We start from the raw sequence: 24,683 nt of genomic DNA on the forward strand, positions 1-24,683 counted from the left end.
GCAGGGACCCTGATGTGGGACTCCATCCCAGGACTCCAGGATCACACCCTGAGCCGAAGGCAGACACTCAACCACTGAACCACCCAGGCGTCCCCTGAGCTGAGTATTTTTGAGAAGCATCAGTCACAGAAGTTCTGTAGACACAATGGAAGTTACTCTTCTGTAAGGGACAGATATACAAAGAGGGAGATATCTTTACAAATGTAGGTTTCCTTTATAAAATTATCTTCCTCTTTGTGCCAAGGGTGGCTTTAAATCACAGGAAAATCTTATCAACAGAGAAGTCTTTTTAAGACGAATTGAAGATGACTTTAAGATGACTTATATCTGCACAAGAAGCCTTATCCTTGTTTGCCTTTTTTCCTGTTAAACTTCCTCCTTGCCCCCCACCTGCCTCCATCGAGGCTCTGGCCTCTCTAGGCGTTGAGCAGTTCTCCTGGTGCTCTCCTGTGTATATGGAGGTTTACTGGTGATAAACTTTTGTTTCTCTCCTGTTTATCTTTCTTTTATTAAGAGCATCTCAGCCAAGAGCTCAGAAGGGTCGAGGGAAATGGCTTTTTCCTCACCTGCAGATGACACTTGTATGTCACCCTAGGCCAGCTTCATTGGCTATCCACTCATGAGAGGTCTTTTTTTTTTTTTTTAATATTTTATTTATTTATTCATGAGACACACACACACACACACACAGAGGCAGAGACATAGACAGGGGAAGAAGCAGACTCTATGCAGTGAGCCCGACGTGGGACTTGGTCCCAGGACCCCAGGATCACGCCCTGGGCCAAAGGCAGGCACTAAACCGCTAAGCCACCCAGGTGTCCATCTCCTGTATAATCTAGTGCCATTATTTGCATCAATATTAACAGTGATATTAGGTATCATCAGTATCTAGTGCTCAAGTTATTTTTTCCCTTGCAGTTCATATCTGTATCCAAAATTAGGTGCGTTTGGTTCATAGAGGGTTTATGGGTTCCTTTCCATTCCCTCTCAACTGTAGTTTTATTTTTATGTTCACATTGAATACTTGAAACCAAGTTGTCTGTCCCATGGAGATTCTCACCGTCTGGATTTGGCCTAGTCCTTATTCCCTGTATCATTTAACATGTTCCTTTGGAAGCCTTACATTGGTGGTTAGATTTAGAAGCTTGACATGACTCAGTATTTTTTTCTTCCCTCCTCCATGGCAGATGTACTTTGTAGGTCCAGTGGTGTGCCTCGCTTATTAGGGACATCCTGTCTGCTTGTCTTTCTTGTGTGGGTGACGTTAGGAGCACTATTCATGATTGTTGCTCAAGATCCATTAATTTACTAGATGGTTGTAAAATGTGGTGATTCTGATTCTTCTGTGTTCATTCATTGCTTTTCCTCTGTTGACCTTAAAAATAAAAACTGCCAGGTATTTTAAAACATGGATTTTTTCAGGAATGGGAGACAGTTGCCATCTGGAACAAGCCCATTCTGACCAAACTGGAGGCAAGTCTGCCAAACACTTTTATAGGGGGAAAGCAGGAAGTTGGGAGGGGCTGTTCTAAACAGGCTCACTCTTTTGCTGTTATGTTTCACTTGATCATTTTTTTCTTGTTTGATGGCTTATTTCTATTTTCCATGCTTTCTTTTTTTTCTCATGGATCCGGGATGGTGGAGTTGGGCAAGAAATGTTTCAGGTACATGGGGTAGATGCAAGTTTTGGCATCTAGCCATGTAATTAAGTTATCTTAGGAAGCAAGAGGTAGGGCCTAAAGGTCAGGTCCTTTTGGGAAGCTGAGTTCCAAATACTCTGTTGAAGTACCTGCTTCAAAGATTGAACTCCGGTAGAGCCTTGACTTAGGGAGGGTTGTGGTATCATATTGGGATCTTCTAAAAAATCCCTTATGATTTCATAATCCAGAAGCATTCCCATGAAGGAATAATAAAGATTGTATTCTCAGTTGGTTTGTGGGAAGAATCTTCACCTGCCTATGCAGAGATGCCTATGCATCTCTCAAAAGATGGGAATGTTTGGGGATCCTTGGGTGGCTCAGCGGTTTAGTGCCTGCCTTCAGCCCAGGGCCTAGTCCTGGGGTCCTGGGATCAAGTGCCACATCGGCCTCCCTGCCTGGAGCCTGCTTCTCCCTCTGCCTGTGTCTCTGCCTCTCTCTCTGTGTCTCTCATGAATAAATAAATAAAATCTTAAAAAAGAGAAAGATGGGAGTGTTTGCTCAAGCAAGTTTTTTTTTTTAATTTTTTTTATTTTTAATTTATTTTATTTTATTTTATTTTATTTTATTTATTTTAATTTAATTTAATTTAATTTAATTTTATTTAATTTAATTTAATTTTATTTTATTTTATTTTATTTATTTATTTTTTTATCAAGCAAGTTTTGACCTTGCTCCTTGCTCTCCAGAAACTTTTAATTATGGTTAGTTTCAGATTTAATAATACATATTTTCCCAGTTTTATTTCTTAGTATTTGGGGGTTGAGGATGCAGAATGGACAGGTGAGTGGGAAGGTAGGGGCTAAGACTGGCATTACTCATTTGTGAGCCTGTTTGTTTGATGGATTATAAAGTGCTGTCAGAAAAATCCAGGTGCTTAGGTGGTAGTGTCCCTCCGTTAGGTTGTGTTCTTTCTCACTGTGTTTGCTCCATCTATGCATTTTCTCTCTGATGGGTAAGTCTGATTATATTTTCCGGTAGCAACGCTCATTTTAGGCTCAAATGGAGAGATGAGGAACAGTCAACAAACACCTGAGTCCCAGACCGGATCCTAAGTGTGATGCAAGTTTGAGATGGCAGGTGTTATCTCTGGTCTCCTGATGGATAGCCCCAGGTTGGCGAGCTGCTGACTTGGGCTGGGACTGCCCACGTGTACAGTGTGATGTTCTTGCTTCACTCTGTAAGCCTCCAGATTTTCATCTCGGTATTCCCATACACGGTCTGTTTTATGGCCCGCTGTATTTGGGTTGCTTTCATAAACTCTTGGGACGAGTGATTGGGCATGCTGATCAGACAACAGTGAGCCTTTGTGTTCTTGAGATCTGATCATCTTACTTCTACAGTGAGCATCATTTCCTTGTAGGAGAAAAAGTGCCCTGACCTCCTGAGCGGTGAGGCTGACGGGGACATCTGTGAAACGGGTGTGTGCAGGAGTGTGCAGTGTTGGGGGTTTCATGTCATACCTCTCTGAGGGATGGCAACATCTTTCTATAAAATATCCAGAAGGGGAACAGTTGGTTTAGAAGAAAATGCATTTTAGTTGTGTTTCAGGTTTGGTTTTTTTGGGTTCCCTTGGTGCCTCCCTCCCTTTTAAAACTTTATTCATGAGAGACACAGAGAGGCAGAGACACAGGCAGTGGGAGAAGCAGGGTCCTTGGAGTTAGCGTGATGTGGAACTTGATGCTAGCATTCTGGGATCACGCCCTGAGCCGAAGGTCCTCAACCACTGAGCCACCCAGGCATCTCTCCCTTGCCCTTTTGTGTTATGGATTCTTCACTTGGGAGAGACAGAACAGAGGTATCAGAGCCAATCTGTTGGTTGTTTGCCATATCTGTGTTAATAAGGAGAGATTACCCAAGAGGAAATGTTTGTTTCAAAGTCAAGTTCTTGGAAGATCTCCAAACTTTTGACATTAGATGAAGTGATGCAGAGGGCCTGTGTGTTTGCTTTTGGTGACATGGATTTGCATGGACTGTTTGGTATTCCTTGATGCCAGAGGAAGGTGCCTTACAAGGGTAGAAGTAATTTGTGGAGTAGAGTGGCCATCTGGCAGGGAGGGGTAAGCTTTGCCAATTCTTTGCCATTAGTTTTAGGGTAAAAAATTTCTTTCCCTAAGTCTTATTCAAGAGGTAAGCCCCAGTGCTTCCTAACACATTGGTGTAGGACTTCAATTTTTTTGCTTTGGGATATAGATGATTGTTAAAATTCTTCAAAACCGATGCCTGTAATAATACAGCTGATGGTGAACCATTGATGGCATTATTTTTAGCTTGCCTTCTGTTGTGTTAAATTTTTGACTCTAAGACCTAGTACTCAGCTTCTACGGGTAGAGACATACGAAGGCAACACTACCACTGAGAGCCTGGGAACCTCTTGAACCTGGTCCTTTTCCTTTAAGAGAATTTGGAGACAGCACTTCATTCTTCTGATCTGCTGATATGTGGAGTTTTGGGTTGGGAAAAAGTGGTGGGTTCTTTATTTGATCTGTGTCTGTGCAATCTCAGTTTACCAAGGCTGTTTTAATGCAGAAGGGAGTTGCAAGAGCTTGCTTCTCATAAGCAAATCATTCTTGACTTGGCTTTGTGCTGGGACATTGACAGTGTAGATGAAATGGGTAGGCTGTGAGCTGGGGCTGCCCACCTGTAAGCACATGCTTTACCTGTCTTTTGCCACTTCTTTTCCTTATTCATCTTAGGCCAAGACTTCTCTGATACTTGCCAAATGTATTCTAAACACAGGCTATAATATTTGTTGAGCATCCACAGTGTACCCAAGCACAATGTACTAAAACTTTATTGCTTTTGCACTTAGAATTTTGGCTTACGGTTAAACTATTATCTCTTATTGTACATAAGAGAGTAGTTCTGTTTTTCTTTGAGATTAGTGGTGAACATAGCACTTTGTTAAAATGCCTTTTTAACACACTAGTAATAAAAACAAAGCTGTGTTAAGAAAAACTGGTATGACCTGTATTTCTAATTACAGCTTTTCTCTCTTCTCTTTAGGAAGGGACCAGAGTAATCCAGCCCATATTTTTGGGGAAAATTATTAAGTATTTTGAAAACCAGGACCCTAATGATTCTGTGGCTCTGCACGAAGCCTACGGCTATGCCACGGTGCTGACCGCCTGCACACTTGTTCTCGCCATACTGCACCACTTATACTTTTATCATGTTCAGTGTGCTGGCATGAGGTTAAGAGTTGCCATGTGCCATATGATTTATCGGAAGGTAAGTGTCATTTAGTATCAGCATGTATATCTCCCCAGAAGCAGCTGAAACATTTTGGAAAAGTTCATGAATTAAACATTTTGTAAATAGAATCTTAACTTTTGTTTATTTAATTTTTTAAGGGCAGGGGTGGGAGGGACAGAGGGAGAGGGAGAATCCATGCCCAGCGTGGAGCCCAACCCAGGGTTGGTCTCATGACCGGGAGATCATGGCCTAAGCCATAATCAGGAGTCTGACATATAACCATCTGAGCCATCCAGGTGTTCCTAGAATCATTTAAACCTTACCAGAGAAGCTTATTTTATATCGGGTGAATTAATTTTTTTTCCTTTAAGTGAACTTTACCGATACACAATGAAAGTTTTCTATGAGATCAGGTCCAGGCTGCCTTTGATCGCATTTAGGCACAGGCTTTTCAAAGTATTCTATTGGTAATGGAATCTAATTAAAAAGTAAGTATTAAATTGATCTAGGTGTATCAAATTTCCAGAGTTTTCATGCATGAATCTCATAGTTGTATGTGTGGAAATTGTGTTGTTGTTCATTAAAACTTTCATGTACATCAAAATTGTATTTTATAAGTGACCTTCTGTGAAATTGGGTGTATAACGTTGAATCTAAAAGATTGTATTTGAGAAAAGGGAAAATTGTACTATTTAAATGAACTACTTAACTATGTTTAATATAATTGTTAAGGAAAAATATAGAGTCCATTGCAAACATATTCACCAGTTCTGTAGTTACTTTTTTTTTTTTTTTTTTTTAAGATTTTATTTATTGGGACACCGGGGCAGCTCAGCAGTTAAGCATCTGCCTTCGGCTCAGGGAGTGATCCCGGAGTCCTGGGATCTGGGATTGAGTCCCACATCGGGCTGCCTACAAGGAGTCTGCTTCTCCCTCTGCCTGTGTCTCTGCCTCTCTTTCTGTGTCTCGAATGAATGAATGAATGAATGAATGAATGAATAAATAAATAAATAAATAAAATAAAAAGGGTTTATTTATTTATTAGAGAGAGAGAGCTCATGCTTGAACATGCTTGAGGGAGGGTAGTGGCAGAGGGAGAGGGAGAGCAGGGAGCCCAATGTGGGGCTCCATCCCAGGACCCTGAGACCATGACTGGAGCTTGGAGTGGAAGATGGTTGCTTAATCCACTGAACCAGCCAGGTGCCCTGGTGTTTTTTTTTTTTTTTTTACTAGTATTAAAGAAAATAGTTGATGTTTGGGATGAAACTTCAAATGTTACATTGTTTTTAGTAAGTTTGGAGATTACCTGTGTTCTACTTTATATTGCTTTCCCTTCAGGTTACTATTTTACTCACGATTATCTTCTTTAGTGTGCATTATAGTAGTTTTAAGGACAAGACCCAGTTTGATGTGTTCAGTGTTTTTGTATTGAGAAATGCCATAAAATTTTTCCATAGTTTACGCTGGTCTTATGTGTTAGGAAGGTAGTGAGGATTTCAGGTGTCTTGACCAGGGACTTTCCACAGACATACCAGTGAGAACAGCTGAAGGGCTCTTGTACAAACTCGATCCTGGATATCTCTTTGCTTTGGGCTGTTTGGTTTGAAAACAAAAAAACACTTCGTTTTAACTGTATTGTATACTTGAAATTTGCTAAGAGAGTTCTATCATAAGTGTTTCCACCATACACTCAAAAGGATAACATGTAAAGTGATGGATATGTTAATCAGCTTGACTGTAGTACTCCTTTTCCAATGTATATCTATATCAAAATTTGATGTTGTACACCTTAAATATATATATATATATATATTTCAAGTTTATTTATTTATTTTTAGTGATCTTTACACCCAGTATGGACTCAAGTTTATGACACCGAGTTCAAGAGTCACATGCTTTTCTAACTGAGCCAGCCAGGGGCCCCAATAGATGCAATTTTTATTTAAAAAAAAAAAAAAATCCGTATGGAAAGTTAAAACCAAACAATTTAAGTGTAAAATAATTGCTTCTTTTACCTAGTTGCTACATGTCTGGAGCTTCTGTTTCTTGTGAATACTTTTCTTGGAAAAATGCAAGATGTCTTCTCCACATCTTACTCTGAGCAGAGCCTTAGCAATATTGGAATTGTGTGACTCTCGAGGGTTTCTCTGTCTGTGTAGGCTGTGATGGGTACCTTCAGTTCCTCTATTGTGATGTGGAAATGGTAGCACTGCCTATATGCTCCAGTGAAGGCGCCTTCTTTGCTGTTCTCCTCCTCCTGTTTGTTATTCTATTGTAGTCTCTTATACTACTAAGGAGCATAGTCCGATTTCTTTATGAATTAGCTAGATCATGCTTAGCTTTCATAAATAAATAGGAAATTTTGCTAGGACTCTACTGTGAAAAGGTTAAACATGGGAGCCAGGTTTGAGGTGATGGTTCAGTCCAAGAAAGCTCTTTGCTGCCCTGGGTGAGTTAGTTCACCTGTTTTTCTTCCTCTAACCCACTGAGGCTTTTGGGAAATCTGATCTGATCTGACGTATCAGCTTACCTGAATGTAAACATCTCCCAAAGGTGTTAATTTGCTAGCTTGATTAGCCTCAAAGAATTGTCCCCTTATAAATAATTGTTTGGGTTAAACCATGGGCGGAACCTGAAATTGCAGAAATGTGGGAAAGACAGATTTCCTCAGGCATTTTCTTGTGTCTAGAATCTTGCTAGGTAAAGAAATAGGACACTTTTTCATCACAGGTGGGCTGATTCCTTCAGGCAGAAGCTGGCACCACAAAGTTCTGAGAGGCCTCTCTGAACATTTGTGCCTTATACTCAGGCACTACCTCCTAATCCCTGGTTCTGGGAGGTTGTGTGTCCTCACTGGAAGAAGCTGCTAAATTCCTAGTTGGGATCTGTAATATTCAAGGATATCATGGGATGTACCCTATATAAAAATGACTTGTCATTTGTTTACCATAGCACAGCATTGGTAAAACTACACCTGGCTTTTGAGCTTTGTTTTTTGTTTTTTATTTTTTTTAAGATTTTATTTATTTATTTATTTATTATTTATTTATTTATTTATTTTATTTATTTATTCAGAGAGAGCGAGAGAGAGAGAGGCAGAGACACAGGCAGAGGGAGAAGCAGGCTCCATGCAGGGAGCCTGACGTGGGACTCGATCCTGGGTCCCCAGGATCACACCCTGGGCTGCAGGCAGCGCTAAACCGCTGCGCCACTGGGGCTGCCCTGTTTTTATTTTTAAAGATTTTATTTATTTGTTCATGAGACAGACAGACAGACACACACACACACACACAGAGGCAGAGACATAGGCAGAGGGAGAAGCAGACTCCTTGTGGGGAGCCCGATGTGGGACTCGATCCCAGGATCCTGGGATCATGATCTGACCCAAAGGTAGACACTGAACTGCTGAGCCACCCAGGGGTCCCTGTAACTCCTTTTTAAAGTTGAATACTATTCCACTGTATGGATGGTACCATGTTTTGTTTACCCATTCACCTGTCAGTGGGCGTTGGGCGATTTGTCTCCAGTTTTTGGCAATTGTGAATAATGTTGCTGTGAACAACATGTGGGTGCACAAATACCTCTTCAGGTTCTTACAGTTCTTTTGGGTACATTTGCAAAAGTGGAATTGCTGGATAATGAGATATATTTTTGAGGAACTGCCATACTCTCTTTCACAGTGGCTGCATCATTTTACATTCCCACTTGATCATTTCTCTGTTAAATTTGAGTACTAAATGAAGAAGAGTTTTTATGAACTATAACGTTTTGTTTGGATTGGTGGTTCTGGTTGGTGGTCTGTTGAAACAACCCATGGTGATCTATTTAAGTTCCTCAAATCTCTAGGACTTCAAATTTTTTTTTTTTTAACCAAATTAAGGGATTTTGCAATAACACAGGCTGCCTTTTTGTAAAGTCAACAGACTGGCATGAAGAACACAGATTCCTCACTGTAGTGATGTTTTGAACATTATACTTACTTTATTTTTTAAAAAGATTTTATTTATTATGAGAGACACAGAGAGAGGCAGAGGTATAGACAGAGGGAGAATCAGGCTTCCCCCAGGGGATCCTGACGTGGGACTCAATCCTGGGTCTCCAGGACCATGCCTTGAGCTGAAGGCAGGCACTCAATCACTGAGCCACCCAGGCATCCCAGTACTTGCTCATTTTAGAATGTCACTGCCAGTCATGGGTCATAGTCTCAGGATGGGTTGCTTTCACCTCTACAGTGGGACCAGTGGCTAATTTCTTGCTTTGTTCTTGTCCAGGACACAGAAAAAGCAGGAAATGCCCTGCTTCAAATCTCATTGGTTACTTTCCCAGCTCAGAGCACACGATGTTAGGGCCATTTGGGGGGAAGATGATAGCTTCAGGTATGACGAGCCCAGATTGAAGACAGAGGATGATCCCCAGCCCCATCCTAGTAGAAATGGATCTCAACTTTGCCAACCTGACCTGGCTTCAGGCTTGAGTGGAAGCGAGCCTGAATGTTAGAGGACTATAGTACTAGAGCACACAGGATGGCATTCTCAGTAATGAGGATGGTTTTATCCTGTGATACAGATTTTCTTGTATTAAATAACACATATGGCACAGAGCTGTTTCCTTAAGATTTCAAGCTTGACTAGCCCTGGGTTTCCTGACGAAGTCTCCTGTTTGAGGAACTGCGGTAGTTCTTGTTTTGGACCTTAATGATTGCTTTGCTCTGAATTCCAGGTAAAGTCAGAACTGTCAGCTTTTGAGTTCATGGATGCTGTTCTCTGCTTCTGGTTCGTTGGTACAGACAGACTTCTTTGCAGAATTGGGTCATTTGGACCATACATTTTATTTTGGCTAAAATCTCAACTTAATTGTTTGGATAGAGAGAGTACTTGTTTTCTTTGAACTTCTCCCCCCTCCCCCCACCCTTTCTTTCATGATGATGGAAGTGTTTTCTTTTTTATTAATTCAAACTCAATTAGTCAACATACAGTACATCAGTAGTTTCAGATTTAGTATTCAGTAGTTCATCACTTGTGTATACAACCCAGTGCTCATCACATAATGTGCCCACCTTAATGCCCCTGACCCAGTTACCCCATCCCTTCACCCACCTCCCCTGCAGCAACCCTCAGCTTGTTTCCCAGAGTTAACAGTCTCTCATGGTGTCTCCCTTTCTGATGACTTCCCATTGGGTTTTTCCTCTCTTTCCCTATGATTCTCTGTGCTGTTTCTTAAATTCCATATATGAGTGAAACCATATGATAATTGTCTCTGATTGGCTTATTTTGCTCAGCATAATAGTACCCTCCAGTTCCATCCATGTCTTTTTTTTTTTTTTTTTTAAGATTTTATTTATTTATTCATGAGAGACACAGGGAGGGAGGGAGGGAGGGAAGGAAGGAGGGAGAGGGAGAGAGAGAGGCAGGTGCAGAAACACAGGCAGAGGGAGAAGCAGGCCCATGCAGGGAGCCTGACATGGGACTCGATCCCAGGTCTCCAGGATCACCACACCCTGGACTGAAGGTAGCGCTAAACCGCTGAGCCACCCGGGCTGCCCAGTTCTATCCATGTCTATATGTAAATGGTAGGCCATCATCATTTCTGATGGCTGAGTAATATTCTATTGTATATATATACCATATCTTCTTTATCCATTCATCTGTTGATGGACATCTCTGTGCTTTTCCATAGTTTGGCTATTGTGGGCATTGCTGCTATAAACACTGGTGTGCAGGTGCTCCTTTAGATCACCATATTTGTATCTTTGGGGTAAATACCTAGTAGTGCAATTGCTGAGTCATAGGGTAGTTCTTTTTAACTTTTTGAGGAACCTCCAAAAGGTTTATCAGAGTGACTGCACCAGCTTTCATTTCCACCAACAGTGTTAAAGGGTTCCCCTTTCTCTGCATCTTCACCAACATTTGTTGTTTCCTGTCTTGTTAATTCTAGTCATTCTGACTGGTGTGACAGATGAAAAAAATGCTCCACATCACGTGGGTTCAGGGAAATACAAATCTTTGAACTTCTAAGATGAGTGGACTCACTGCAAACATCCTAAACATCCTAGTTTCTTTGTATCATTTATTGTCGATCTGTCTTGCAAGAATTTATATATAATAAATCCTCATTGTTCATAGATTCTGTTTGCAGATTTGCCTACTTGCTAAAGTTTATGTATGACCCCAAAATCAATACGTGAAACTCCTTCGCATCATTTGTCGGCATGCACATAGTCATTAAAGTTTTGAGTCACCTTATGTACATATTCTCAGCTGGGGTCAAGCAAGGTGACACACTGCCTTCTGGTTTCAACTGCCATACTGTAAACAAGTGTTCTTTTCACGGGCTATTCATATTTTAGTGCCTGTTTTCTGTACTTTTGTGCTTTTTTTTGGTGATTTTACTGTTATAAATGGCCCCACAGAGAATGCTAAAATGCTGTTTAGTGTTCCTGAGTACAGGAAGGCTGTGATGTGCCTTCTGGAGTAAATATGGTACATATTATGTAGAAAATGCCTGTGTTAGATAAGCTGGGTTCAGATAGGAGTTACTTACTGTGCTTTTGGTGTGAGTCAAATATTAATGAGTCAGCAATGGATACTATATACAGTGTCTTTAAACAGAAACACCTGAAGTTATATGTATATTGATCAGTTGATAAAAATGTTATTAAAGGCTGGCATGAAACCTATTTTCCCTAGGAGCAATTAGAATTCACTAATTCATGATCACAGTGACTTTACCTCAAATACGGAGAATCTACTACTAATATTTATGTAGTGCATCTCAGGGAGATGTAGGGAAATGTTTTTACTTACTTTGGTGTTTTTTTTTTTAATTAGGTGATGTAGTTGCATTTTTAGAATTCTGCATTGTGGAGAAAAAGGCATGCTTTTTGTATCTATATCATTTAGATCTCACAGTTTTTCTGAGTGGACCCTTCTCCTTCCTATCTTTTAAGAGTCTCTTCTCTTGGCCATTCTACTGCTTTCTAGATCTGTCTCCTCCTTGGCTGTATTTTAAGATTGGCAGTCAGGACATCAGGTAGGTGTTCTTTATTACAGACTCTGAGAAGGAAGTAGAAGGGGCCTGTGCAGGGTGCACAGCTAGCTTGCTAACTTCTCCTGAGTAAAGACTGCAGCTCTTTGTAGAAACAGCTGGAGTTTTAAAAAAAATTCTGGAGAATATTGACTGTGAGAAGGGACAGGTCCACCAGACCCCCCTCTACCTCCTCTGAATGGACTCCCTAGACTGTGGAAAGGCAGTTGATAAAAAGTTTGTTAGCCTCTCAGCCATATGCTGTGAAGTCCATAGTTCTTGGACAGAACTTTATTTTTATTCAAAGCTACTTTTGTGTCAGTGTAGACACTCTGCATTGCTTAATGTGTAGGCTGGACAATAATGAATTCCAGATATTCAGTGATTCTGAGATCAAGATTTGCCTGCTCTACCAACCAAACCAGCCAGGCTCCCCTAAAATCTTTCTTTTAAATATATTTTTCCTTCCGTTTTTCTTTTACTTACGATATCAACTTGAGTTGGACCTGTGCATTTTGGGAAAAGTTAATCTGTAGAGGCAATTTGTCAGTGTTCTAGTTCGCTAGGGAAGAGGTAAGAAGAGCCATCAGGTACAAGTTTAGTTTTCTGTTGTTAGAGGAGTTTGAACTCCCAAAGCAAGTTACAGAAGGAGAGGCTTGTTTGGTTTAGATCTCTTTCATTATATTTTTAAAAACATTTTTATTATTTGAGAGAGAAAGCGAGAAACAGAGCATGAGTGGAGGGGGAGGGGCAGAGGGAGAAGCAAATTGCCTTCTGAGCAGGGAGCCACATTCCGGGCTCTATCCTAGGACTCTGGAATCATGAACTGAGCTGAAGTCAGATGCCGAACTGACTCAGCCACTTAGGTGCCCTGATTTATCTTCACGTAAAGGGGAAATTCCTGGTCTGGGGAGTTAGGAGTATCTAGAATGGATTCTGCGCTCAAGTACTTTATAGGGGGTGGGGGTGGGTTAGTGCAAACTGGAAGGGAATGCTATAGCTCAGTGGTTCCCAGACTGTGGTGCACAGTGGATGTATGTGGGGAATTTTTTTGAAACAACACTGAGGATGGATCCCTCTCCCCAGGCATTCCTTTTTTTAAAAAAATGAATGAATGAATGAATGAATGAATGAATTTATTTATTTATTTATTTATTTATTTATTTATTTACGAGAGAGGCAGGGGCAGGCAGGCAGGCTGAGGGAGAAGCAGGGTCCCTGCAGGGATCCTGATGCAGGACTCCATCCCAGGACCCTGGGATCATGACCTGAGCCGAAGGCAGGTCAACCACTGAGCCACCCAGGCATCCCTCTGGGCATTGTGATAATAGATATTGGGGTGGAGTCATTTTAAAAGATGCCAAGTGATACTGTTAGGTCATCAAATACATATTCAGTTTTTACATTATGTCTTATAACTAAAAGCTTCCAGTACAGAGGGGTAGCTTATGGGTCATAAGTTCAGCCTTGCTTGGTAGTCAATATCCCTTTCAAAATTGCAGCTCAAGCATGCTGGTGTTTATCAGGCTTCGGTGTCTTAGAATCTGTACTGGGAATCCCATACACAGAATAGTCAAGTGTTGACTCAGGTGCCCGAGTACTTTGTAGAAGATGCTGCGGTGGCCTGGATAGGGTAGGGATTGTGAGCATGGGCTCTGATAGCATTCAGATTTGAGATCCAATCCCGGTTTTGAAATGTGCTAAAGAGGAATATTTTAGGGAAGTGAATTCATTTCTTAAGGTCTCAGTTACATGATCTTTAATGTTTTAATTAGTTAATCGGAGCCTGTGGCAGGGAGACACACGCGTGCGCGCGCGCGCACACACACACACACACACACACACACACACAGACTCAAGCCGACCCCCCACCGAGCGCAGGGCTGGCGGTGAGACTCCATATCCTGACCCTGAGACCATGACCTGAGCTGAAATTAAGAGTCGAACGCCTAACCGACTGAGCCACCCAGGGGCCCCTCAGTTTCCTGATTTTTAAAATGGTAATAAAGAATATTTGCTTCACATGAGGTTGTTTGTTGAGCACTGGATAAAATAAGTCATGTAATGTACATGGTACAGAGGACATTTATGAAATTTAATTGGGGTGGGGTGCCTGGGTGCTTCAGTCGGTTACGTGTTGTATAGTTTGTTTTTTTTTTTAATTTTATTTATTCATAAGAGATACAGAGAGGGGCAGAGAGATAGAGAAGCAGGTTCCCTGCGGGGAGCCGGATGTGGGACTCGATCCCAGCAGAGTCTCAGGATCATGCCCTGAGCTGAAGGCAGAGGCTCATCCACTGAGCCACAAGGGTGCCCCATGTCTTGCTTAGGTCTTGGTCCCAAAGCCCTTCTACCCGGGGAGCCTGTTTCTCCCTCTCCCTCTGCCTGCTTCTCCCCCTGCTTGTGCACTCTGTCTCTCTCAAATAAATAATATCTTTACAAAAAAAACTTTAGAAGGGGAGGTTGTAAACCTGATCAGACTATATTGTTGCATTGCTTTTCATAAATCCTTGTTTTCTTCTTCCTAGCCTTTGCTTTGGGCAAACTGCTTTAAGATTAATTTTTCTCATCTGTATAGTGAAGGTACCTGATTACATTCCGACTAGGAATGTGCTTCTTTACTCTTCTTGTATCTTCTTTGTAAAATACTTAAGTATTTGACCCCTCTCTTTTTTTCTTACATTGGGGTTTTTGTCTTACTGCATTGTACGAGTTTTGTATATTCAAGATTCTTGTTCTTTGCCAGATGTAGAAATTGCACACATTTTCTTTGAGTCAGTGGCATGCCTTTCTGTGTGTGTTTTTTTTTTTTTTTTTTTTTTAAGATTTTATTTATTCATGAGAGAGAGAGAGGCAAAGACACAGGCAGAGGGAGAAGCCGGCTCCATGCAGGGAGCCTGACATGGGACTCGATCCCGGGTTCCCAGGACCAGGCTGGGCTGAAGGTGGAGCTAAATTGCTGAGCCACCCGGGCTGCCCATGCCTTTCTGTTTTATTAATAACTTTTGAGGAGTGGAATGTTTTTGTTTTGATGAAGGCCTGTTTATCAGTTTCTTTTATGGTTATTGCTGCTTGTGTTCTATTAGAGAAACCTTTTTCTTTTTTTAAGATTTAATTTACTTACTTATTTAGAAAGAAAGAGCCCAAACAGGGGGAAGTGTGGGCAGGGAGAGAGAGAGAGAACCCCCAGTAGAGTCCACGCTAAAGGAGGGAGCATGATGTGGAGCCCGATCCTACAACCCTGAGATCATGGCCCCAGATGAAATAAAAGAGTTAGATGTTCAACCGACTGAGCCACCCTGGTGCCCCTCCGAGCTTTTCTTAAATATAGGTCTGCAAGTGATGAATTCCTTTTTTGTTTATCTGAAAATCTGTTTTTTTTTTTTTTTTTTCCCGTGTTTCTGAGGGATACGCTGACTGGATATATTGTATTCTGGAATGACAGTTCTCTTTTAGTATGTTAAGATATTGCTTCATTGTCATCTGGTCTTCATAGATTCTGAGAAGTCATTCCTTCTTTGTGTCTTAGCCTTCCTGCATGGTTCTGTTTTCTCTCTGGCAGGTTTAAAAAGATTTTTCTTTTCTCGTTTAATTGACTTTTTTAAGGAGATTGATAATGACCCAAGGTGTGACTCCCCTTGAATTTATACCTTTTGGGGTTTGCAAGAATTTTTTTTAAAAAGCTTTTATTTATTTGTTTGACACAGAGAGAGAGCACAAGCAGGAGGAGGGGGGACAGAGGGAGAGGGAGAAGCAGACTCTCTGGTAAGCAGGGAGCGTGACATGGGGGTGGATTCCTGGAACCTGAGATCATGACCTGAGTTGAGCCAAAGTCAGACACTTAACCTACTGGGCCACCCAGGTGCCCTTTGCTGAGCTTTTTGTTCTTAAATTTGATACTTTCTCTAAAAATTTGGGAAATGATTTGGCCGTTATATCTTTTGAAATATTTTGATCGATTCTCATTTTTTCTGTCTTGGATTCTCATTTTCCATGTATGTCAGGCCATTTGAAAATGTCACCTAGTTCCCTCTTTTCTTAATTTTATTCAATTTTCTCTCTGTTCTTCACATTGGATAGTTTTCTTCTGATCAGTCTGACTATATTCTCTGATAACTTCAAACTGTTACTAAGCCCAACTAGTGGGGGTGGTTTTGTTTTGTACTTTTCAATTATAAAATGTCCACATAGCTCTTTTATTGCAGTTTGTATTTTTCTGCAGAGGATCTGTTTACTCATATTGATAAAGATATGAGTTAGGGGCAGATGGATGTAGGCAGGGTAAGATAAGGGAAAGGCCCAAAGTCTGGCTCCGAGAAATCTGTAGGCTCCCATAAACCCCAAGGACACTGAAAGGCCCAAAGTCAGGCTCCTACCCATCCCAAGAAAACAGAGATAAGACAGTAAAAATAGAAAAATAGTAAACCTGGCTCCCTAGCTCCCAAATGTTAGGGAGTATCTTTCTTTGATGGTTACTAAGTAATCACAGAAACTCCCTGGACCACAAAGAAATAAGTCATTAAGGTGTTATCAATAGTCCCTGCTCAAACCAAGATTGCACAAGAATCTCAAGGCTGTGGGCTCCCTGGCTAGGTTCTTAATAAAAGACGGCCACTAAAAGCCCCCAGTGGCAACCCTGTCGGGACCCCTCTCACTCCTGAGAGCTTTCTCTGTGTATCTACTTAATAAACGTGTATCGCTTCGCTCACTCTCCTTTGTCCCCAAGATTCATTTTTTCGACTGTGTGAGACAAGAACCTAGCTCTCCTGTATCAATATTTCTCTAATTCTGTGAACATAAAAATTTAAAAAACCCAATGTTCGGGTCAACTTGGATTTGTTTTTATTATTTATATATTTGGGGGGGGTTGTTTTTTATGATGTAGGTTACTTTCTTCCTGTGGTTTACATTTTCCTGTTTTTTTTTTTTTTGGTTTGTTTATGCATGTCTAAGACTTAAAATTTATTGGACATTATGAATGCTACATTGGAGGTCTGCATTCTTAGAGTCTTTGGAAGAATGTTGAATTTTGTGTTAAAAGGTCATTTCCTGGCTGGTTGCTTTAAGGCTCCATAGGCTTGATTTATACTTTGTTGGCTTACATTTTTGGGAATTCTAAGATATATTTTCCATGCTTCTCTAACTTGCAAGCTCAGAGTCCTTCCTAGGCCTTGTTATTCATATTTTCCAGGATAAGTCTAGAGCAAATAAATATGCTTTAGAGAAAAGATTCTGAACCTTAGCACTACTGGCATTTAGGTTTGTGCAATTCTTTGTTGGAGGGTGGTGAATGGAGGGGACCCCGTGCATTGTAGGATGCTGAACAGCAGCTGTGACCTCTACCCACTTGATGCCAGTGGCATCTTTCTAGTTGTAACAACCAGTAATGTCTCCAGACATTGACAGATGTCTCCTGGGAGGTGGTGGCAAATTGCTCGAGCTGAGAATTTCTGTTCCAGCGACTGGTCTTTAATTCTAAGGTGTGGTCTTCCTGATGTCTGGGCTGCATGCCAGGCTTGTTAATGATATATTAATAAAGTTTCTCTACTGTGCCCTACAGTGACCTTCCAGTGTCTGTGTTCTGCTTGCTACTCCACGCACCAGCTCCTTGGTGAGCTTTAGGCAGTCTTGACCTGCGTCCCTGTAGCCCATCCCTTAGGTCAGGCCTTGACAGCAGTGTCCCTCCTCACCCCAGGACTTTAGTGATCCTTTCATTTGTTCTCAAGGATGCCAGCTACTGCGGCCAACCACAGCCTGACCTCTGCTTCCTCAGCTCAGTGGCGCTGCTGCACTGTTTGGAAAACTTCCTTCAGCTCCCTGCCACAGTTGAAAAGTGGTCCCCTGGCCCAAAACCAAGACAATGGTAGCGTTTGCCTCTTGAGTGTCTCTATGCTCAGGAATCTGTCTTGCACTACCTGTTGCCTGGACACATAGTTTTGTCCAGTTTTGTGCTTGCTTATTATGTATGGCAAAGGCGGTGGTAGGGTTGGTGCACGATCAGTTTCTCAGCCAATTGTCAGAGCAGCTGTCTGCTCCCTGCTTTTAATAGCTGGGTGTTTATGGGCCTTGCAGCTAGGAGAGCTCTGTGTACACTGCAGGGCAGGGTGAGTGTGTGCTGGAACTGTTCAGCTTCCTTGCAGATCATGGGTGAGGAGGACTTATGCTAGGCTGCAGGTCAGGCAATTCTGTTGAGTCATCTTTGTGATTAATCAAAACGCACAACCTGGGTGTAATCCCAGACAGACCCACTCCCTCAGAATTAAGAGAAGCCCTGGAAATCTGTGTATTTAATCTGTACCCCAGGGATTCTTAGCAGGAAAACTCAGGAATCACCCTACTAGAGACAGGGTAGGGAAGAATGGTCAGGGCACAGTGGTTGATGTGGAGTCTTCTTGGAAAGTGAATGGACAGCACAACTGTCTGCATTCCTTTCCTCAGGATTGATGCTGAAAACATGGCTGATACTTAATTTAAAAAAATAGAGTTAAATTTTTAATTATATATGTTGCTCTGAAAATGCTTATTTCTTTGTCATTTTAAGATATTTCTGTAGGCTTATACTTTTTGTTTGGTGGCTACCCCCCCCCCCCCCAGTCTTAAGAGTTAATAATTCTTGTTTTATTAAATTTTTTTATTTTTTTATTTTTTATTTTTTATTTTTTTAATTTATTTATGATAGTCACACACACACACAGAGAGAGAGAGAGAGAGAGAGAGAGGCAGAGACACAGGCAGAGGGAGAAGCAGGCTCCATGCACCGGGAGCCTGACGTGGGATTCGATCCCGGGTCTCCAGGATCGCACCCTGGGCCAAAGGCAGGCGCTGAACCGCTGCGCCACCCAGGGATCCCTATTAAAATTTTTTAAAGTAATCTGTTCACCCACGGTGGGTCTTGATCTCACAACCCTGAGATCAAGAGTCACAGGCTACTAACTGCACCATCCAGTTTCCACCACCACCCCGCCATGAAAAAAAAAAGTTTTAAAACAGATTTTATTTATTCATGAGAGACACACAGAGAGAGGCAGAGACACATGCAGAGGGAGATGCAGGCTCCCTGCAGGAAGCCCAATATGGGACTCTATCCCAGGACCCTGGGATCACGCCCTGGGCTGAAGGTAGGCGCTCAACCGCTGAGCCACCCAGGCATATCTAAATTAATAAATTTTAAATTTTTGATCACAGTAAAATACACAAAACTTAAAATTGACCACATGTTCGATTTTTGAGTGTACAACCTGTAACCTTAAGGACATTCTGCATCATTGTGCAACCATCAACACTATCCATCTCCAGGACTCTTCATCTTGTAAAGCCTGAAACTGTACCTATTCCAGCAGTTCTTCATCCCCCTCACCCCAACCCCTGGTGACCAGTGTACACCCATCATACTTCCTGTCTCCATGAAACTACCAGGTTAGGTGCCTCATGTGAAAGGAATCAGGCAGTATTTGCCCTTGGGTGCCTACCTTATTTCACTGGGCATAATGTCTTCAAGGTTAACTTAATTTTTTTGAATGGGTGCAGGCTCTACATTTACTCAGTATTCATTGAAAACATTACAGTCTCCCCCCCCCCCCCCCAAAACGGTGGCAATACACTTTGAGTTACTTGTGTAGGAAAAGCAAGGCATTTCAGAGAGGACTCTACACAGAACAAGCAGTGATGTCTGGATTATATTTTGAAGTCCTTGTCTTTTCCTTTCTCCTCCCTCTGGGACCCATTAGCTGAGCTGACCAGGGTTATTTGTTTGGTATCTCTGCGATCTGATCGGCACCCAGCTGCTATTGGTTCCACATCACTCCCCTGAGTTAGGAGACTGGGGTGATTTGGCACAGTGGCATTTGGTGGAGAGAGCGATGGGTTGCTTTGTGAGAGAGCGTTTTTTTTCCTTATGCTCCGGGCACTTTTCTCTTCATTCCTTAGTATGTACTCGTTACAGATATTAAGGCATTGCTGCTTTTAGTAAGTTTGGCTCTAAAAATGAATGCTATGTATATCATGTGTTCGATAGCATTTCTTTGTATCATGTTTTTCTGTACAGATTTACTCATTTTCTCACCAAACCTCAAGCTTGATGTTTAGAAAGGAATGTGTAATTCAGCTTATTATGTGATCTTACTGAAGTATGCACTATTACTTTAGGTGTGCTGCATAACCAACTTCCTTAAGTTCAATACTTTGATAATATAAAACATTAGGAAAGACCGGAAACCCACATTTGTAAAACACTTTCATTTTGACAGTAAAGTTACGCACAGTTGGATGAGTTTGGAGAGGGCATATTGCTTCCCTCTTGTACTCTTGGTATGAAGGAAGGCATGTCATGAGCAAAAGTTAGGAACTGCTTCATAGACAAAAGAGTTCTAAATAGAATTGCCCTACTTATATATAAATATAAGCATATGGCCTTATATATAAATTTTTTAGTATGCATGTGGTTTTTGAGAAGACAGTTTATACTCACGCTTTTTAATTTATTTTTAAAGTTTTTAGAGACAAAAATAAAAGATATATTGAAAAGTTGATAGCTTTTTATTTTTCTATTGGGGATGTACTTCATCTTTATTTTCTCATTAAGATAGTTTGTCGCCTGACCCTGAAGTGCATATTAGTAACTGTGTGTGTATGTGTGTGTGTGTGTATTTGCTCTCTTTTTTTCTCCTTGTCAGTGGGTTTTTCACACTTACCATATTGTTACTTCTTCCTGTCACCCCACCAGCTCACCTTTGCCACAACTGTTCTGTGTTGTTGGTTTCTTTTATCCCCTCTCTTATTTGGGAAACCAGTCACATGGGGCTTCTATTTCAAAGCAAGAAATTGATGATGGAAGGGTCTGAGTAGGGGTGGTGGTGGTTGGTGGGTGTCTATTGTTATTTGGGGATGTGACTGCACTTTGATCATACTATCATCATGAAGCGTTACACATTCAGGGACTCGTGGCCATTAGAGGTGATAAGGTCAAGGAATGTGGAGTCAGTCTGACCTCAGAGGAAATATCACTGGTACAGAAGTGGTTCTTGGGGTCCACATTGTGGCCCTTCTGCTCAGAACTAAAGTCTGTATGTGTCTGCCTTCTTGACTCTCAATAGATCAATAGATGTCTTCAAGGTTAATGGTATAATGAAAAAGAAAAAGTGGCCAACGAAGTTAAAGGAAAGCTAATGGTATCCCTGAATGTAAATGCCACAGCTTGCAGAAAGCTTTCTGTACAGGTGTGCTGGTTGTGTGCTAGCCATGGAAAACCAGGCCAAAAAAAAAGGGAAAAAAGGCAATGGAGCTATCAGATTATTGATGACAGCAGGTTGTTGATTTTGTATGCACTTCTGTTTTCATTTTTTTGAATCTCTTCTACAGAGCCCCAGAGGGAATCTGATTAACTTTACGGAGTTGTCACCCATTGTATTCATGGGGATAGAGGGTATTAGGCTGACCTTGTGACCCCATAAAAATGAAGTTTAATGGTTTTAGATCACACAGTCTTGAAAGTAGATGTAGCAGCATTACTAAGCAACTCTAGGCAACAATATTGGGAAAATACAGGCAATTTTCTGCTTCAGGTGAGCTAAACATATTCTTCATATTCGTCTGTTACAGTAATACCCAATGTCCCTGGAAACCACATTATCTGACAGACTCAGCTCTGAGGTAGGGCCATGAACCAGGAAGTAAACCAAAAATAGAAAATAGGTGACATAAGTACTCGGTATTTTGTTCTGAAAATCCTTTAGTTTCTATTCAGAGCCTGTTCACTGTGATTTCACTTAAAATATTATGAGGTTATATCCTAGTTTGGAAACAGTAGTAGGTACTGGTGAAAGGGATAGTTTGACATCCAGGAACAGAATGGAGTTATATTGTATGCAAACCCCCAAAGGCATGGTCATCTGGGGCAGTCTGTGAGAAGCATCCTCCACATGCGCAGTGAGGGTCGTCTTTGAGTAAGAGGCATATTGGTGATGAAAAATCTGCATCATGAAGGTGGTGAACCACAGTTTCTGTTTTTAAGGACTGTTAGAGAAGTGGTATCTATGTGTGCATACTTGGGTTTTGTGTTTCACTTGTACTGAATAAAATAAAGAAGAAACCGTGTATTTTTTATTTTATTTATTTTATTTATTTTTAAAATTTATTTATTTATTTATGATAGTCACAGAGAGAGAGAGAGAGAGAGAGAGAGAGAGAGAGAGAGGCAGAGACATAGGCAGAGGGAGAAGCAGGCTCCATGCACTGGGAGCCTGATGTGGGATTCGATCCTGGGTCTCCAGGATTGCGCCCTGGGCCAAAGGCAGGCGCTAAACCGCTGCGCCACCCAGGGATCCTGAAACCGTTTTTAAATGAAGGACCAGTATTACTTAATTCTTAAAAAATTGATTAAAATTGTTTTGGTTCAGATTGTATATACAGTTCTCTTATTGACCCCAGATGTATTTTCATGCCTTCCCAGAGAAGAACCAACTATAAATGGATATCTAGTCTGATGGGAGTTTGCATAACACCATCAACAGTGTTTTTAATGGCCACATAGATTCTATTATAACATTAATTAGAAATTTGAATTATTTCTCAGTTTTTTATATTAACAGATGTCCATGCAGTGAACTTGACCAAAGCAAAACCTTTGTAGACATCTTTAATCTCTCAGGGTATATATATTTCAAGCCTTTTTTTTTTTTTTTTTTTTAAGATTTTATTTATTTCAGTGGGAGGATATGTGCAGGGGTGGGGGGAGAGAATCTCAAGCAGACTCCACTCAGTATGGCGTGGTCCCCACCCTTGCCAATATTATAATTCTTATTCCTGCTGAAGTGCTCTTGATTTAATAAAAATACTAATCCTAGGCCTGGTATATACAGTGCAAATATTAGTTTCTTTGTTTGCTTTTTTTTTTCTTCTTTCATGGTGGAATTAACTTGCTTTCACAGGGAAAATAAACCAAATAATATCCTCTTATAACTTGTCAACTCATGGAAATGTGGAACCAAAACATTAGCAGAAGGATGATGCATTAATTTGTACACTGTTATTCTCTATACCTGACATGAACCAAACATAAATTGTCTACATTAATGAAGAGTGGTAATTTTGCTTCATTAGAAGAAAAAACACCTAGAGTTCTCTGTCAGCCATGAATATGTGCAGCCTATTTTCCCATCTGCAAAATAGGAATAATTCCTTGCTTTGTAAGGTGGTTTCCTATTCAGTTGTATGAGTTGTAGTAATTGTTCAATAAAGGGCAGGCTTTTCAATGATTTTTGCTTATGTACACGAATATGATGAGTCTTTTTTGCCCTCAATGAGCTGATTGTTCCTGGGTGGCAACAGATGTATAATTGATAACACTAGATGCTCTTCTGTAGGTGTGAACAGAGTATATATGTGTTTGTTTCTGTTTCTTTGATCTTAATCTTAGGGAGAATCTTAGACCATCAATTTCATACCTTTCTTTTTCATGTAAAACTTTTAAAGCCAGAAGTTTCTGGTAAGACTTGGTGTAACTATATCCTACAAATTGTGATACGTTATGTTTTTATTTTCATTTATTTAAAAATATTTCTGATTTTCCTTATGAAGTCATCTTTGCCACATGGTTCTGTATGAATATCCTGCTATTTCTCAAATATTTGGAGTTCTGAGAGCTATCTTAGTGATTTCCAATTTAATACTTTTGTAATCAGAGAACATCCTGTCTAACATTTTTATGTTTAGAAAATTACTGAAGGATGCTTGGATAACTCAGTCAGTTAAGCATCTGCCTTCAGCTTAGGTCATAACCTCAGGGTCCCAGGATCAAGCCCTGCATCTAGATCCCTGCTCAGTGAGGAGTCTGCTTCTTCTCTCTTTGCCTGCCACTCCCCCTGTTTGTTCTCTCTCTCTCTCTCTCTCTGTCAAATAAATAAAAATCTTGGAGAAAAAAAGGAGAAATTTATTGAGATTTATTTTATGGTCCCAGCATATAGTGGTCTATGTTTGCAAATATTCACTGTGTACTCGAGAAAACTGTCCTGCAGTTGTTGGGTGTGGTGTTCCATTAATATCATAGTAACATGATTAGTAGTGTGTTTCATATCTTCAGTGTCCTTAAAATTTTTTTGTCTACTTTTTTTTTATTAATTACTGAGAGAGGGATGGGACACCACCTGGGTGGCTCGGCAGTTGAGCATCTGCCTTTGACCTAGGGCATGATCCCAGAGTTCCTGGATCGAGTACCACATCAGGCTCCCTGCATGGAGCCTACTTCTCTCTCTGCCTATATCTCTTTTTCTCTTTGTCTCTCATGAATAAATACATAAAATATTAAAAAAAATTATTGAGAGAGGGATGTTGAAACCTATGATTGTGATGTTTTGTCATTTTTCTCTTTGGTTCTGTTTTTGTCTCATAAATGTTGAATCTCTGATTTGATCCATACACATGTATTTTATTTTATTTTTTCAAAGATTTTATGTATTCATGATTAGGAGAGAGAGAGAGAGGCAGAGGGAGAAGCAGGCTCCATGCAGGGAGCCTGACCTGGGACTCATCCCAGGTCTCCAGGATCATGCCCTGGGGGCTGAAGGCAGTGCTAAACTGCTGAACCACCCTGATCCGAACACATTTAGGAGTAATGAATTGATATTGCTTTTATGAAACATCCCTCTTAATCTCTGGCAATATTCCTTGTCTTAAAGTCTGTATTGTCTAATACAGCCACACCACATTCACTGTACCTATTGTTTGCATGGTCTATCATTTTTTTGTCCTTTGACTTTCAACCTGTCAGTGTAT

At 40.9% G+C, this 24,683-nt stretch overlaps 1 protein-coding gene across 1 annotated transcript in view; it reads left to right on the top strand.

Annotated features, from left to right (window-relative positions):
* ABCC4 (ATP binding cassette subfamily C member 4 (PEL blood group)) overlaps window positions 1-24,683 on the top strand; it is a 246,477-nt gene that overhangs the window by 48,798 nt on the left and 172,996 nt on the right. The window contains exon 4 of the mRNA XM_077855182.1: window positions 4,704-4,928. Within this exon, the coding sequence (XP_077711308.1) occupies window positions 4,704-4,928 (225 nt within the window). The remainder of the gene's footprint in view (window positions 1-4,703; window positions 4,929-24,683) is intronic.

The sequence above is a fragment of the Canis aureus genome, chromosome 17, assembly GCF_053574225.1.
Source record: "Canis aureus isolate CA01 chromosome 17, VMU_Caureus_v.1.0, whole genome shotgun sequence".
NCBI lineage: Eukaryota > Metazoa > Chordata > Mammalia > Carnivora > Canidae > Canis > Canis aureus.